Here is a 16,199-nt window from a genome sequence, read left to right on the forward strand (position 1 = left end):
GGGGCACCCTGGCACCAGCGCGGCAGAGGAGCCCTGTCTCTATCTCCCCAGGACGAACGTCGTGCCTCAAGCTGCGGGCACAAGCCGGCGCCGCAAGGAACCCAACGCATCCCGCCTCTGAGGCCACGTCCCCAGCGCCCACCCGTCCCTATTTCACAAGCAGAGAAGCCGCGCAGTGAGTCCACTGGACTCCAGCTTGGGCTGGACCCGCTGCTGAAGCAGAGACCCCCCCACCCAGAGGCAGGGACCTGATATGCTGCTTGTCCAGTGGGCACACCAAGGGGCAAGGGTGGGGGGCATGGGTCTGAGACACTCCCTGGTGGGGGTTTAGGATCTGAGCAGGTCACACCCATGTGTGTGATCGCGTGTCCCGCGGGGCTGCGGCCGTCCCATCCATGGAACTGTCCGAGTTGCTTAGCATGTGTCTACAAGGCTGTATTTTGTTGGTGCCTGTGCCTGCGTGGGAGAGGTGGGGGAGGCCACTGCCCGCTCCCCCAGGCTCCCAGGCACCCGCACACACACGCACTCCCACGGGCACACACACGCGCGCGCACACACACAGGCTGAGCACCAGCCGGGACCTGCGGCCTTTCATTTCTCGCTGACAGGCCCCTCTCCGGCTCTGAGCCTGGGAGCACCCCTGGCTAACACTGCATTAACCTTGGGGGGCTGCCAATTACTTTGCACCAACACGGGGCGCAGCGCGGCTGACGGGCCCTGACAGGCAGAGGGGACGGAGGCAGCAGAGCCCCTCTCCCTGCTCGAGGGGGCGGCGGCTGGGCTGGGGGCTGCGGCATGTTCCGACTCCGGATGGCAGAGCGTGGGTCTCTCCTGACCTCATTAGAGTAATTAATGTGCCTTTTGAAGCTGGTGAAAGCGCTCAGAGCTGTGGGACGGGGGGACGCAGATCACAGGGTGGGGGCCGGGGCCGGTGTCTCCGCGCCTGTTAAAAGCGCATCCCAGAGGGTCAGACATGGAGACAGAGACGGACAGAGACAAAGGAGGCAGATGGAGAGATGCAAACGGGAGAGTTTGGAGACAGACGCAACGGCCAGACAGATGGGGAACAGCAGAGCCCGGGGCATAGGTATGACCTGCTTGTCCCTAGTCCCACACACAGCCAGGCTGAGCCAAGCTGCCCTCCCCACCTGCAGTCTCGGGGGCCTCCCTCGGGCTCTGCCCTCACTTTGAGGGTTGCTTCCGCAACCTTCCCTGCAGGATTCCCCTCAAGAACAGGCTGGGGTGGGCAATCAGAGAGGACTTCCCGGAAGCGGCAGCTGAGGCTGGGGCAGAGAAGGACCCGGGGCACTGGAGGGGGAAGGAGAAACATGAGCAGAGTCTTGGCAGGCCTGGTCAGACGGACATGCCCAAGGGAACAGACAGTACCAGGACAGGGGACCCTGGTCTGAGGGGGGCGATAGCCTGGCCCCCAGTGGAGACAGCCCCTCCCAACCCTGGCGGCAGACAGGGAGGGTCGGCAGGTATGCGAGACGCAAACCTGGGGGACTGCCCATCCCCTGGTGGATGTGAGGACACCGTGGGCTCAGGAAGTGGAGTGACAAATGGGCTGGACTCGCTTTCCCACACGAAGGGTTAGGACCAGGGAGACAGCCAGGGGACTGGGCGGCCCAAGGCTGCCACCTGGTGGCAGCTCCTCCTCATGACAGGGCAGTGGCGGCTCAGACAGGTTGCCTGTGGGAGACCTCAGGCTGTGGGTACCCACGCACCACGGTCTCTCCAAGGCCAACCTCATGGGGGACAGGATGACAGGCCAGAGCTGGACTCCACCCAGACACAGTCCCCTGCAGGAAGAACAAGGCCCCAGGGAAGCTGATTAAGCACCTTGCCCGGGATGGGGTCTCAGGCTTCAAGTTCCACAGGAGGCAGATGGGGAAGGAGTGTCAGGCACGGGGGCCCAGGCCGCAGGGAACTCCAGCCTCCTACAGCAGAGCTCTGGGGCTCCCTGGAATCATTGCCAGAGATATCCATGAGGGTGATGTGGGGATCCTCTAGGGCAGGGCCCATGAGAGCCAGGCTGAAGAGATGGCATAGAGGAGGGGGCCCTGGAGCAGGGGCTTTGATGGATGAATAGGAGTTCTCTCTAGGAAGAGAGATGCTGACAGGCAGGGCCTCATCCCAGGCAGCTGGAGATGAGTTCCTCACTTGGGAGCAAGCTGGAGAACCCAAGCATGGTCGCGGATGGGGAACCGAGGCTGGCTTGAGCCCTGCTCCGTCACCCACCCCCACACTGGCTGCACCAGTACGCACGGGTCTAAAGGTGGCATGGGGTCAGCACCAGCTGCAGAGACATGGCTGCATTTATTGTTCCCAGCCCGGTGAGAAGGTGTTCCCAGAAAGGTTCCTCGGGTCACCTGCCCACCCAGCCTTGGCTCTAGGCTGCCATGTCCCCGTGGGGGCAGGAGAGAGGCACAAGTCACAGTCAGGCAAGGGAGCCTCGGCGTCCTGGGCAGTGGCTCTTGGGGCCCCTCCGGTCTTCACCTGGGACCCTCGGCCAGGCTGGGGCAGCATCCAGGAGGCGAGGCTGCATGGTCCGGCGGTGGGCGCAGGTGGCAGCAGGCAGGCGGGCTGCGCAGGTTCCAAAAGGAGCTCTCGGGTTGGCACTGGGTGAGACCAGCCCTGGGGCCAGCAGGGGAATGAGCGGTGGAGCAGGGGGTTGCTGGGCACTGGGGTGGGCCCCATCTCCTGTCCTTCCCTCGTGGCTGCTGGAAAGGCCGCATCCCTGACTCAGCATCTGAAAGCAGGGGGTCAAGGGTGAGAGGTGAGGCGTGAAGGGCCCACCCTGCCGGGCAGAGGCTCACCCAGGTCAGGCAGGGACAGGAAGCCTGTCCAGGCCCCTCAGTCCACCCGGGCCTAACCTCCCTCCCCTGGCCTCCTGCTCAACTGCCCACCCTGGGGGAAGGGGCCCCCAGCCAGGAGGCAGAAGAAACCTGGGAGGGGTTCCCAGGATGGAATCAGACCATGGGGGGGGATCCCAATGCCTCCTTCCCTGGGGGCTCAAAAAATCAGCTGTCCCCAGAGGCTGCCCTGTCTCCTGGTCTCCCAGCCTCCATGCCTGCCACCCCCCAACAGGCCAAGTTTCCCCCAGCAGCCACACTGCAGCGCAACATACCCATCATTCCCTGCCCAGAACCCTGCTAACCCCTGACACCTGCCTCGATGCCCAGGCCTACCCCAGTCCCGCCCGGCATCTGCCCAGCCCGGTCTCTGTCCCTGCTGTTCCCTCGGCCTGAGACACTCTTCCAGAAGCCAGCCCCATTACACACCAGGAAGAGGCCCTCCCTGACGCTGCCCGCTCAGAAGGATCCTGCAGTCAATTCTCCACCTGACCTACACCTCATCCCTCAGGGAGGGGCCCAGATCGAGCACCCACTACCCTAAGCCCTGCAGCCGCTTTCCTGTCTTAAAGAAGCAAGAAGGCTGACCACGGTGGCTCACGCCTGTAATCCCAGCACTTTGGGAGGCCGAGGCGGGCAGATCACCTGAGGTCAAGAGTTCGAGACCAGCCTGGCCAACATGGTGAAACCCTGTCTCTACTAAAACTACAAAACTTAGCCGGGTGTAGTGGTGAGCACCTGTAATCCCAGCTACTCAGGAGGCTGAGATGGGAGAATTGCTTGAACCTGGGAGGCAGAGGTTGCAGTGAGCAGAGATCGCGCCATTTCACTCCAGCCTGGGCAACAAGAGCGAAACTCCATAACAAAACAAAACAAAACTTAGGTCAGGTGCGGTGGCTCACATCTGTAATCCCAGCTCTTTGGGAGGCCCAGGCAAGCGGATCACCTGAGGTAAGGAGTTGGGGACCAGCCTGGCCAACATGGTGAAACCCCATCTCTACTAAATATAAAAAGGCAGGCGTGGTGGTGGGTGCCTGTAATCCCAGCTACTCGGGAGGCTGAGGCAGGAAAATTGCCTCAACCCTGGAATCGGAGGTTGCAGTGAGTTGGGATCGTGCCACTCCACCTCAAAAATAAATAAATAAGGCCAGGCGCGGTGGCTCACGCTTGTAATCCCAGCGCTTTGGGAGGCCGAGGCGGGTGGATCACGAGATCAGGAGATCGAGACCACGGTGAAACCCCGTCTCTACTAAAAATACAAAAAAAATTAGCCGGGCGTGGTGGCGGGCGCCTGTAGTCCCAACTACTCAGAGAGGCTGAGGCAGGAGAATGGCGTGAACCCGAGAGGCGGAGCTTGCAGTGAGCCGAGATCGCGCCACTGCACTCCGGCCTGGGCGACAGAGCGAGACTCCGTCTCAAAAAAAAAATAATAAATAAATAAACAAATAAATAAACATTTAAATTAAAAAAAAAAGTTGTAAATGGAGGCTGGGAGAAGGGATGAGCCCTGCCCAGGGGCGCCGTGGCCTGACTACCGCTGTCAGCTGTGATTGCAGGGACCACTCCATCGCTTGGCCAAGTCCCCAGGTCCTGCTGAGTCTCCAGCCCAGCCTGCCCACCCAGGCCCCAGAGCTGGGGAAGGGTGCACACCATCTCAGATTCCGGGACTCAAAGACCGTCTCCTCGTCGCTGTCCAGCGAGGCCATCTCGGTGGGGTCCTCAGTGTTGGCAAGGAGGCCGTATCGCCTCCGCTGAGGCTTCTTCAACCTGGAAGTAGGTCCAGGCATAGTCAATGGCCCTTCCCCGCCAACCCTGCCTCCTCCTTCCCTCAGGACCCTCATTGCCGTCCTCTACTGGACCCCCGAGCCCTGCTGCAGACCTCCCTGGTTCTGCTGTGCCTGTTTCTTTCATGTCCTAATCGCCAAGTGATTACCATTCACTCCCATGGCGATGACAGTAAGAAGACACGTGCCCTAGCAGGCCCTCCCATCTCCCCTGCGCCAGGACCCCAGGAGAGGCACGCTGATGTCACTCCCATTGCATTGATGAAAAGACTGAGGCTCACACAGGAGTGAGACTTTGCCAAAAACAACAGAATGGAAAGCTGTCTCAGGGCCAAGCCCCTGGTGGCCCCAGCAGCCAAGGAGGCAGGGAGGGCGCGGGACACAGGCAGGGGAGAGCGCGCAGCAGGTGCTTCCACAGGAAGAGGTGTGGAGCACAGAGGAGGCTCTGCACAGGGCCCATAAAAAGCAGCATGGCGGGGCGCAGGTGCTCACATCTATAATGCTAGCACTTTGGGAGGCCGACGACGAAGGATCACTTGAGCCCAGGAGTTCAGACCAGCGCGGGTAACACGGCGAGACCCCATCGCTACAATAAAAACTTATATAAAAAATAAAAAGCGGCTTCACTTTGCCAGGGTGGTGATGGGGAGGGATAAGATCCTCGCTGTGTCGCTCCCACCCGGGACAAGCAGCCACAGTGGGTAGTCAGGAGCCCAGAAGAGATTGGACCCACAGGCCAGGGAAGCCGGGGTGGCCTCAAGAGGCAGGAGCCCCTCCTGCCCAGGGGCTGCCTATAGCTGGAGGCCCCCGCGAGAGTCTGGGGACGCAGCTGTACCTCCCGGGCTGTGGGAGCACCCAAGGCGGCACGCAGCCGACCCTGGCGACGGCCCAGCTTCAGTGGGTAGAAGCACAAAGGACAATAATCGGGACCCCACGGAAAGGCCATGGCGGCAGGCGGAAAGATGAGAGCGAGGACCGGCATCCGGCGACAAGGAGACAAGGAGGACCCCTCGCCCCGCCAGGGCCTGACCCCTGCCCGGCATGCTCCGGCTTCAGTGGCTCCACCTGGGAAACGGACAGCGTCACCCCCGAGTTAGGAGGCGGCGGCGCTGGACACCTCAAACCCCAGGCGCAGTGAGTCCCGTGGCCCCTGCACCGCCCACACCACGTGACGACACCGCACAGGGCCGCCCACGCCCACTCCAGCAGGGAGGGGAGGACCCCGCGGCCCGGCACATGACGCACTAGGCGCGCGCTAATTGGCTACGGCTCGGAGACGGCGCCCGCGTGCGCCCGACGCACCTGAACGCCCGGATCAGGAAGTAGAGCGCGGTCAGGCCGCAGAAGCCCAGGATCACGTAGAAGGAGCGCGTCAGCGCCGAGCCCGACGCCGCCGGCGGACGCGCGTGCGTGCTGTTGTGTGGCGCGCCCGGCTGGCTCCCGTTCGTCACGGCCAGCGGCGGCGACGGCGTGACCTGCGCGGGGCGCGGCGGCGAGGCCTCTTCGGCACCGCACGGCAGCGCCGCCAGCAGCAGCGCCAGCAGGAGCAGCAGCAGCAGCGGCGGCTGCAGCACGCGCGGCCCCATGGCCCGGCGGAAGCGGTGGCGGCGCCCCGCCCCTATGCGCGCTGTCAGTCAGGCGCGCGGAGGCGATGCTGTCCAATGGGACGCGGAGGCGGAGCTTGATGCCGGGCCCCGCCCCGTGAGCCTCGGCGCTACCCACAGTGCCCCGCGCGCCCGCCGCTGCGCTTGCTTGGCCGACCCGCTCCAAGGGGTCAGGACGGAGCCCCGGGCAAGGCGCAGCAGGGGGAGCCCAGGATTGCCAGCCCGGTGTGTGTGGGGGTGCGGCTTCCGAGGAAATCGGGCTGGCAGCGGGGGGACGGGGCGGACGCCGACCTCAGGACCTCGGGCCGCTCATTCCCACCCGCTGCGGGGCGGCCCCCACCACTCCTGCCCCGGCCTCACGGACACTGAGGACGCCTCGGCCGTGTCCAGGCCCAGCCTGCTGCAGGGCACCCGGGGCCCGGCACAAGACGGGGCCTGACAGCGTCTGCGCGGCCGCCGCTCCCCTGAAGCCGCAGATCCCGCGGGACTGGAGTCTCCGCGCTGCGAACCCCTTCAGTGACGAGCCCCCCGCGGTTACTGCTTGGACAATGACCCTTGCAGTCTTCCCTGTCGGGTCCCGCTCGTGCGCTGAACCGAGGTCCGCAGGCTTTTCTCCCGGTGGCCCCGCTCCGCCGACAGACCCCCCCTAAACCACAGACTCGGCTTTCTGGGTGCACACGGCCCTTTATTCGAATCCGACTTTCACAGGGCTCCACATCGTTGTGGGCAAGGACTGGCCGCCCCGTAAGCCGCCAGCGCACCGCAGCCCGTGCTCCAGGAGAGACTCGAGGCCCTGAGCCCGCACCTCACTGGCGAAGCGCCTCCTGGAAGGAGGAGGGAGGGAGGGAGAACAGGCCCGGGTTCCAGGTGGGGTACCCGGCGCTTCCGAGAGGCGCTGCCCTACACCCAGCACACACCGAAAGGCGCCCGCCGCGGGGCCACAGGTGCGGGAGAGCAGGACTCACTGGAACGCCCAGGTGCCCCCGGGACAGGGCTCAGCGCCACATGCCACTCTTCCCGAAAGCACTTACAGGGGACAAGCCTCCGGGGCAAGCGGCTGCCTCCAGCTCTTGTTCCAGGTGAAGTCCCTCCTGGGACACTGACCCCAGAGGTCATCGCTGCTCTCAGGCCACCCTTCCCCGAGTCCTGGCCGGGCCCCTTCAACCTGCCAAAGCAAAGGAGCGTTACTCCCGACGTTCTCCACGGGGCTCACAGCTGCCCCTCCCGGCCTCCCCGGAAACAGCCACAGCCCCTAGGAAGGTCTCAGGCTAGTCAGGGGGCTGTGACCTCAGGCTCCGTCACAGGCCAGCGTGCCCAGGGCGGGTCTGCACCTTGGGGGCGCAGCCGGAGCCAGCTACCCGCATGGGATGGAGCTACGTGGGCCAGTGTGGGCTCTAGAAAAAAACTAATGGCAGTAACAGACATCAGAGAAAGCTAAGTTAAGAGTCTGACTTAAGAGGTCTGGAAAAGACGGTCAATTGATGAGCAAAAAATCCAAAAGGCGGGGGCGTTCACTGGTCTCCAATCCTAAGCTTAAGGGACCTCATCTATGAGCCAGGCATGACTGGGCCCAGGCTGCACCTGGCTGCACGTGGGGAGCGTAATGGCCGGGCCTGACTTTAGTTCCAGCTTAATTGAAGAAAAAAAAAAAGTTTAAAAAAAAAGGAAAAACAAAAAACAGTCACAGGAACATTCCCCGGGCACATGACTCAATGAGCTCTCGACAAGAGGGATGTGGACACGAGCGGAAGGAGTTACCTCGAATTACAGGGCTATTTCCACATATGAGCTAGCCAAGGGAGCAGCTTGCGTCTCAGAGGGTTCTGTTGGGCGCACAACACTTCTGTCCTCCGAGGGCTGCAGCTTCCATAGGCTAGCAGAGAATGCTCAGAACTCGTGAAGCAACAGCAGAACTAGCTAACCGGCTGGCCGTCTGAGGTCGCCCTGGGATGCCACGTGCCTCCGCTCTCTGGCCTGCTTCTAGACTGAGGCAGTCCAGGTCAGCATCGGGTGCACGTCCACTGTCCCTGCTAAGCTGCCCGCACAGTCCAGCCCTCTGGCCACCACTGCCAGAAGCCTCCCAGGGCTGCCCTGAGCCCTGAGCTGCCCGCTCCCATCCCCCGCCTGGCTCCCCTACCCTGACCAGCGCCAGTCTGCTGGGCCTCCCTTTCTAGCTCTCTGCAGGCCCCAGGGAAGGCTTGCAGACCCGCTGCTTCTCCGCCTTCTTTCTGCTCAGGTCTGGCTGCAGGAGCCCGCAACAAGGAGTGTGTGGTGCAATGCAAGGGAATTGTCAGAGCAAGGTTCATTTCACACGGTCTTTTAATCGGCTTCGTAAAGCCAAAGAAAACTGTGTACAAGAATTCCTCAGCCACTGCAAATACAACATCGATGGAGTATGCATACGTCTTCCAGTAAAAAAGGACAATATAAATAAACATCTTCAAGAACCTCTTAGGGACGTCTGCACATCTACTGTGGGGCGCACAGCACAGATGGGCGCAGGGGCTGGGGCTCCAGGGCAGTTGCTGCCACACCCGCCAGGGTCCTACCACACTACGCTCAGAAACGCCCCACGGAGTTGGAAAAAAGCCACAGCTTGCTCAGCCTCCGACAAAGAGCGGATTCACAGTCCGTTCGATCTCAGAGAAGTGAATGGGGCACCCACTTCATGGGGCCAACCCCACTAAGAAAAAAAAAAAAGGCAACGCAACCAAAAACTAAAACAAAAACCAAAAACCCACACAACCCCCGATTTTTTTGAAAACTCATGGCTCGTGGTCAAAAAAGTAAATGCTTTTCAAAATGTTTTGAAAACCCTTAAAAAAAGACAGCACTTCCTTAAAAAGAAAAGTCTAGTAACGAGGCCATCCTGGCGTCAGAAGCGGTCAGGCTGGGTTTGACAAGATCAGAACCGAAATGACTACGAAAGTGGGAATACAAGGAGGTGCGTTTACTACACATTAACGTTCAGCGAAGCTCCCACAATCTTTAAACACACAGCCATTGGAAGGACGATCTTGAGCAGGAAGGGTTTTTACTCGTTGTGTGTAGCTGAGGACAAGAAGCAGGCACAGTGTAAAGGCACCGAAGCAACGAGAGGCAGCTTCACCCCAGAGGCCAGACCAGGGTGCGGCCGGGGAGCAACCACCCCCCACAGCCGAGGGAGGCTGGCCTTCGGCCACACATGCACCTATGCTGACTGCCCAGCGGGCCCTCGCTCTCCCTTGCCTTTTTGGTCAGTCTCATTTGGCTTTTGCGTCCTGCGATAGAAATGGCTCTGAGAGGACAGATGCGCCTCTTATGGGCAAGCACAGTGACAAGGTCTGAGTGTCCAGCCTAAAGTGCTTGGAGAGGGCGCCAAGGTGAACCGAGCTCCCACCGCAGGCCACAGCAGCGCGGCGCCCTCAGAGTGTGACTTACCGTAACTGTCGTAACTGTCTCTATAGGACCCGCCCGAGCTCCGGTCACTGTAGCCACCGCTCTGACTCCGGCTGCAAGACAAACGAACGTGAGTACTGGAAGGTACCAAGTCTACTGCTCTGCCACAGCAGGCTGAGCTGCCAGCCCCCAGGCCAGCCGTCCCTTCTGGGGACGCAACAAGGACCCCAGCAGGGCAGAATCTTGGAAATCGTCCAAAACCTCCACCAGCCTGCCCCCCAGGCCCTCCCACTTCTGCGACTGTCCTGAGCAGTCTCCTCTCCTCTTGGCCTGGGCCCCCACCTGTCTCTGCTCCTTGCCCAGCCAGTCTCATCTCAGTTCCCCCCGGGACCTGGGACGCGGGCCTGAAGCTGGCCATCCCACAACCACCCCTGTGCTCGAGCTGGCCTCCCCCTCACCTGCTATAGTAGTCTCTGGAGCCTCCGTAGCCCCCACTCCTGGACTCGAACCGGTTCCCCCCATAGCCTCGGTCTCCTCCTCCTGCACATACGTGAAGAAGTGAGTACCGGCTCCCACCAGCAGTACCTCACAGCATCCCCAAGGGACCCACTCATGGCACTCACCTCTAGAGAACCCACGGCCCCGTCCTCGGCCCCCGCGGAAGAAGCCCCGGCCCCCGGCGGAGCCACCACGGTACCCACGGGATCGGTTGTCTGACGACTTGCCTGCCTGGTCTACTCGGATCTGCCGTCCATCTACAGACTGGAGACCAGAGGGCGAGACGGGTTAGCGGGCAGGTGTCCCATCCTCGCCCATCCTCGGGACGGGACTCCCGCTCAGCACCCTGATCCTCACCTTCCCATTCATGGCCATCATGGCATCCTTAGCGTCGTCAATGTTCTCAAAGGTGACAAACCCAAATCCCCGAGATCTCTGGGTCTCCCTGTCTTTCACAACCACCACTGTGCAGGAGAGAGAGGTCTGCAGTCAGCACCCAGTTGTACCTACAGGCAGGAGGAGCACAAGCCACCCCCACCCAGGGCCACCGGCCCAGCACCAGCCTCACCTTCAGAGATCTGTCCATATTTTGAGAAGACCTGCTCCAGCGACTGCTCATTGGTGTCAAAACTCAGCCCTCCAACAAAAAGCTTGCCTTCATCTGATGCCATGGCAGCCTGTGGCAGACACCAATGAAATCCTCAACAGGGGTCATCTCTCACCACCTCTCCCCGCTTCCTATTTTATGTAAATGACATGTGCTTTTTAGGGGAAATATTACAAAATCAGGTTTTTATTTTTCATTGTCCCAAACTCATACCTAGGACTTATTTTTTTTTTTTGGGTCAGGGGCAGTGTGTCTAGCTGTCACCCAGGCTGGAGTGCAGGGGTCACTGCAGCCTCCACCTCCTGGGCTCAAGCAATCCTCCTACCTCAGGCTCCCAAGAGACTGGGACTGTAGGTGTACACCACCACGCCCGGCTATTTTTCTTTTTAATTTGTTTTAGTAGAGATGGGGTCTTGCTCTGTTGCCCAGGCTGGTCTGAAACTCCTGGGCTCAAGCAATCCTCCCACCTTGGCTACCCAAAGTTTTGGGATTACAGGCATGAGCCACGGCACCCAGCCACCTAGGACTTAATTCAAATAATTTACTCCATCCACCCCCAAGCCTGAAGGCAGGCCGCACCCATTTCCACAATGGGTGTCTCCCTTCCCCCACAGCCTTCCAGCTGTGCCCTGGGCAGGATTGCACCCTCAGCCTCTCCCATTTCCGAACTGGTGCCAACTCCTACCCTAACCAGCTGACATCTACTTGTTGCTGGACCAGAACGTGCTTCTGTTCACTGTAAAACGCCTCCTGAGACTGGGGGGCTGGCTGTCAGGGAGGCCGCCCCGTCCTGGGGGACACCTCGGGGCAGGTAGTGACTTTCATAGACAGCACCTCGGCCGGGAATCGGGAAGGGATGGCCCCGGAAGTGATAAGGCAGGATTTCCAGGCAGGGGAAGTGGCATTTAGGAGAACTGGCTATTTAAGGGGGCGGTCAGTGCTGACACAGACAAAGCATTCATTGGCTGGGAATGGCCGCCACCCAGTGGCTCTGAGAACTAGACTTGGAAGTCTGGCACTGGGAGTTGTGCCAACTTGGACCAAACTTTGGGCGCAAAGCACGACGTGGCAGACGAGGAACCACACTAGAACGGGCCACGCCTACCCAAGATTGCGAGGCCGTCCTTTCCCTCATGCAATCGCAATGGGGAAAAGGAGGAAACTAAGGCTCGGGAAGCAAAAGCGTTGGTGTGTGGATACCTCCAGCCCCAAGGCCGGGAAACGGGCCCTGGAGACCGGGCGCGCCACGTGGCCCCGCCCCCGCCGCGTGCGCATGCGCCCCGCGCGCGCCCTGCGCCACTCCATCCGGGCACTCGGCGCTCCCGCCATTTCGCTGGGCACAGCCTCTAGCTCGCGGCCGCCATTTTGCGGCGGCAACCGGGTCGCCGGCGGCCCGGACCGGCGGGGAGAGGCCCTCTGGCCGCTACTCGGCCCAATCTCCCGCTGCCCCTCGCCGCCGGCGGGGCGGACTCCACCCCGGGCCCGCCCCCTCCCAGGGGCGTGCCGCTGCGGCCCCTCCTCGCCTGGCCGCCGCAGGCCGCCCGCCGCCCCGAGCTCCTCGGAGCCGGTGCAGCCAGGGCCCTCACCACTGAGTCGGGCAGGTCCCTGACGCAAGCGGGAAGACGGCGCACCACAACGACCCGAGCCTCCTAACGCGCGAGTGAGGGGGGGCGCCCCGGAGCCCGGCCTTATATACGCCTCCGCCGGGCCCCGCCCCCTGCACCTCCTGGGCCAATCAGAGGCCGCGCCTGCGTCTCATATTCATGAGCTGGGGGCCGAGTCTATCTCGGTTCCGCCCCCTCCCGCGCGCTGGTGTCGGGCTCGACTATTGGCCGAGACGTTTGCAGTCCGCAGTCCCCCACCCGCGCTCGGGGCGGGGGGGGGGGGGGGCGTGACCAGCGAGCGGCGGGGCGGGGCTGACCCAGTTACGCGTGCCCGCTCCCTGGCCTGCGGCGGGGAACAAATGGGCCTCTAGCCCTGGTTCCCAGGCCTCCGGCCTCATGGGGACCTCTGGGTGTCACCGGGACCCCGACTTCGCCTGTGCTCCAGCAGTCCTGACATAACAACCTAGCCCAGATCCCCTACCCAACCAAGCCCCGGCTGCCAGACATCTCAACTTCATCTGAACCCCGACACCTGTCGTGATATTCTTGCCAATACAACCGACGTCCCAGGTTTCCCAGCACCCCAGCACTCCATTCCTGCCATCAACCCCATGCCCACCCAAACCCCAACGGAGACAACCCCATTCATGCGAACCCCAATATTCGCAACCCCAGTTCTTCCTACATCGCCACACTTTGGTGCACCCCAACTTTACGCAACCCAGTTTGCCTACAAACTCCAACCCGCACCCAAGCCTAACTCCCACTGGAACCGCGATTTCACGGCTAGGTGCGTCGCCCACACCCCCACACTCGCCTGGCCGGGTAGTGTTGTGCGTCCCTGCTGTCGGGTGCAGGCGGACACCCCGAGTCCCCACTGCACCCCAGCACTCAGCCCGGCCCTCGGCCTCCCCTCCCACCGTGCTGCCACCGTGCTGCACACCCACGGCGCACTCGCTCCACACGCGGGGCCAGGCCCACTCTGCTCCTCCACCCAGGCCTTTTCTCTCCTTCCACAGGCCTCCCCTACTGTGCCTGGTTGGCAGAGGGGAGTCTCAAAGCCGCCGCTATCTGGAGAACCAGCTTTGCAAGGACCCTCACTCACTACTTTTCGGCGGCCCCAAAGCCTCTGGGGGGCCCTCTGTGGCCACCACTTGCTCCTCGCCCAGGCATCATCTCATGCCGCGCCCTCCCCCGGCCCTGGTGGAAGAAGCCAGCGCAGACCCCTGCCTCACTGCCCCAGAAAGTCTTCAAAGGGACGACCCTCTGCTGACAAGCTGGGGAAAGTTGGGATACAGAGACCCCCCGTTTTGCTGCCCATCCCAGGGAAATCCCGGCCCCACTCCTGACCTCAGACTCACTCCCACCCTCAAGTGGATCGAGGTGGGGGTAGCCAGGGGCGCTGTCTCCAGTGACAAGGTCTCTGGGACCCCTCATGGGCCCAAGACCCCCTCCCCCAGGCAGCAGCTGTGTGACTCATCGCCACCCCCTCTGCACCTCAGGCCCCCCCACTACAGCCGCCCCACTCCCCGTCAGCAGCAGCCGGCTGCTGCGTCAGCCACTCACGCAGGGTGGTTATTAAAGGAGCGGGGAGAGACATCAGCACCGAGCTCCCCTGCGCCCGCCGTCCATGCGGGAGGGGCCACCCACCCACTGGAGCCCCAGACGTGGGCCTTACATGCCCAGCCTGGGAGCAATTCGGGCCCATTCTTTCTGATCTGCCCCCCAGCCCCCAGCCGCAGCAGTCAGCGCGGGGGACGTTCTCTGCCCCATAGCAGCCCTCGTAGGGGGGGAGTTGGAGGGGGTGCCTGGTAGTCACAGTGGCCCCTGCATAATTGCATAATTCTTGCCGCTCCCCGCAACCCATCGTTCCCTGGTTCTGTGAGCCTCTGCCTTTTCCTGGTTTTGTGAAGCGCCGTATTCATTCATTCATTCATTCATTCTGCCAGCGCCTAGTTATTAAGCGCTTACTACGAGCCGGTTCCTGGGTGCGGGCTCCGTGAGTGCCCGCAGCCATCCTGGGTTCCCAGGGTGGCGTTGACACGCACCTCCGCACATCTGCTGCTTTGCATCTACGCCGAGCACTGCGCACCGGCTTCCAGGTGTGGACCTGTGTCCGTACCTGTGCCTCTGGGGTCACCTGCGTCTGCGAGCACCTGTGACTCCCAGGTGTCTCACTGCGACCCTGTGTTCCCACCGGGGGTCTCAGGAGGCTGGGACCCCGTCATCCACCCTTGCTGGCCACTGACCACGCGGGACCCGACCGGGGCGCGCTGCCCGTTGCGGACACCAGGGGGCGCTGCAGCCTCGCTCCGTCCGCGGCGTTTGGGTCGAGCGCCCAGGCTCTCGGTGCCGCCCCTCCGCGCAGACGCCTCGCGTGGGAGAGGGGGCCCCGCCGCCCAGCCCTGCGCGGCCACAGCCCACAGTCCTCGAGGGGCCCAATCTCGCGGGGCGAGGACGCAACCTGCGTGTCGACCCCGAGCCTCCCGCCGCCCCCGCGCCTCGGCCCCAGCGGAGGAGCTCAAAATAGCCGTGCCGGGCGGGGGCGAGGCTGCTATTCCGGGCCCGACGCGCGGGGCGCGCCCCTGCCCGGCGAGGCGCGGGGATCAGCCAGAGTCCCCGAACCTGCTCCCCGCGCGTCTGTCTTGGGCCCCGTGGGCCCATTCACAAATCCGCCCCCTTTCCAGCCTGCCGTCTCGGAGGGGGCGCGCGCCTCCTGCACCCTGATACTCCTACCGACCCCGCCCCTGCATGGCGTCGCCATGGAGACGAGGGCGGAGCCCCCTCGCTCCCGCACCGCCCACTCCACCCTCCCCGCGGGGCCCCGCCCGCCGGACGCCGGGTCCTCCCCCGACCCCGACTAATGACCGGGCGTGAGGCGGTAGAGAGCGTCTAGGCCTGGGACGGGCGTGGCCGAGGATGAAAGGCGCGTGGGGGGGACCCCGGGGCCGCATAATTACCGCCCCCTCCTAGCCAGGCGGGGGCTGGGACGGTGCACCTGGCGGCCGCCCCGCGGGGGCGCAGAAACAGGACCGTCCTGGCAGAGGCTGCAGCCGGCCCAGCTGGCCCCAGTACGCGGGGCCCAGAGCCAAGGTGGGGGATGCAGAGACCGGGCGTGCGGGTTGCCAGGTGTGGCGCACATGTGTGCCCGTGGGCAGAGTACAGAGACACAAGCTTGTGTGGACACGAATGTGTAGCTATGTGCGAGTGCACACGGCGTGGTGTGTGCAGGGACCCCAGGCCGGCCTGTGTCGGTGCGCAGGGCATATAGGGGCGTGCACGCAGTCTTGGAGGTGTGTGCACGGAGCCCCGGGCACCCGCGTGTGTGCAGAGACACAGGAACCCGTCTGCGTGGCGTTGTGTGCGCAACACAAGGTGGTGGGCGCTTGGACTCCAAAGTGTGCGCTTATCCGGATGTGGATGTGGGGGCAGCCGGGGACAGGGCTGGGTGTGCGTGACTCGGGTGTGCTGGGACCCGCAGAGCATATGTGTCCATGCCTGGTGCTGTGACTCATGTCCCTGGGGTGGGCACGCGTGCTGTGTGTCAGCGGGAGCCGCGCCTCCCAGGGCAGCCCAGAGTTCCAGAAGCCCAGAGGAGGAAGGGTTAAACCTGCCCCTCCCCCTAGCTCCTACCTGAGTCCAGGGGTGGGATCTCAGGTCCCCTGGGAGGCGCCGCCCCACCCCACCCACCCCCGGGCCTGAGATTCAGGGGCTGCTACACAGGAAAGCCGGACTGAGCTGCTCCCCAGCCTCAGTTTCCCTCCTGTTCCTCGGATGCGGTCGCAGGGTGGGTCGGCTTCCCTTCCCTGTGACTCACCCCCTCCCCACAGGCCTGAGTCACAGCTCAGGAATGTGGAGGCTGGGAGGCC

General features: G+C 63.0%; 2 protein-coding genes across 7 annotated transcripts; both read right to left on the bottom strand.

The window, feature by feature from the left end:
• Positions 1-2,284: 2,284 nt before the first annotated feature.
• FAM174C (family with sequence similarity 174 member C) lies at positions 2,285-6,620 on the bottom strand. The gene is made up of 3 exons (XM_030796903.1): positions 5,942-6,620; positions 4,506-4,622; positions 2,285-2,752 (listed from the first exon to the last, which is right to left on the bottom strand). Coding segments are annotated over exons 1-3 (402 nt in total). The 5' UTR covers positions 6,226-6,620; the 3' UTR covers positions 2,285-2,751.
• Positions 6,621-6,907: 287 nt separating this feature from the next.
• Positions 6,908-12,454, bottom strand: CIRBP (cold inducible RNA binding protein). Of its 6 annotated transcripts, none has more exons than XR_004026492.1 (8): positions 12,313-12,454; positions 10,688-10,796; positions 10,477-10,583; positions 10,245-10,383; positions 10,080-10,161; positions 9,664-9,734; positions 7,275-9,294; positions 6,908-7,067 (listed from the first exon to the last, which is right to left on the bottom strand). XR_004026492.1 is itself a non-coding variant. In XM_030796902.1 (7 exons), the coding sequence occupies exons 2-7, from the start codon at positions 10,788-10,790 to the stop codon at positions 7,404-7,406; spliced, it is 507 nt and encodes a 168-aa protein (XP_030652762.1). In that variant the 5' UTR covers positions 10,791-10,796; positions 12,313-12,450; the 3' UTR covers positions 6,908-7,403. The 6 variants fall into 6 exon arrangements, 2 of the variants coding, with proteins under 2 accessions (XP_030652762.1, XP_030652761.1); XR_004026494.1 differs by having other exon boundaries at positions 7,275-7,408; positions 12,313-12,450; XR_004026493.1 differs by having other exon boundaries at positions 10,688-10,857; positions 12,313-12,391.
• Between the last annotated feature and the right edge of the window lie 3,745 nt (positions 12,455-16,199).

This window comes from Nomascus leucogenys, chromosome 17, assembly GCF_006542625.1.
Source record: "Nomascus leucogenys isolate Asia chromosome 17, Asia_NLE_v1, whole genome shotgun sequence".
NCBI lineage: Eukaryota > Metazoa > Chordata > Mammalia > Primates > Hylobatidae > Nomascus > Nomascus leucogenys.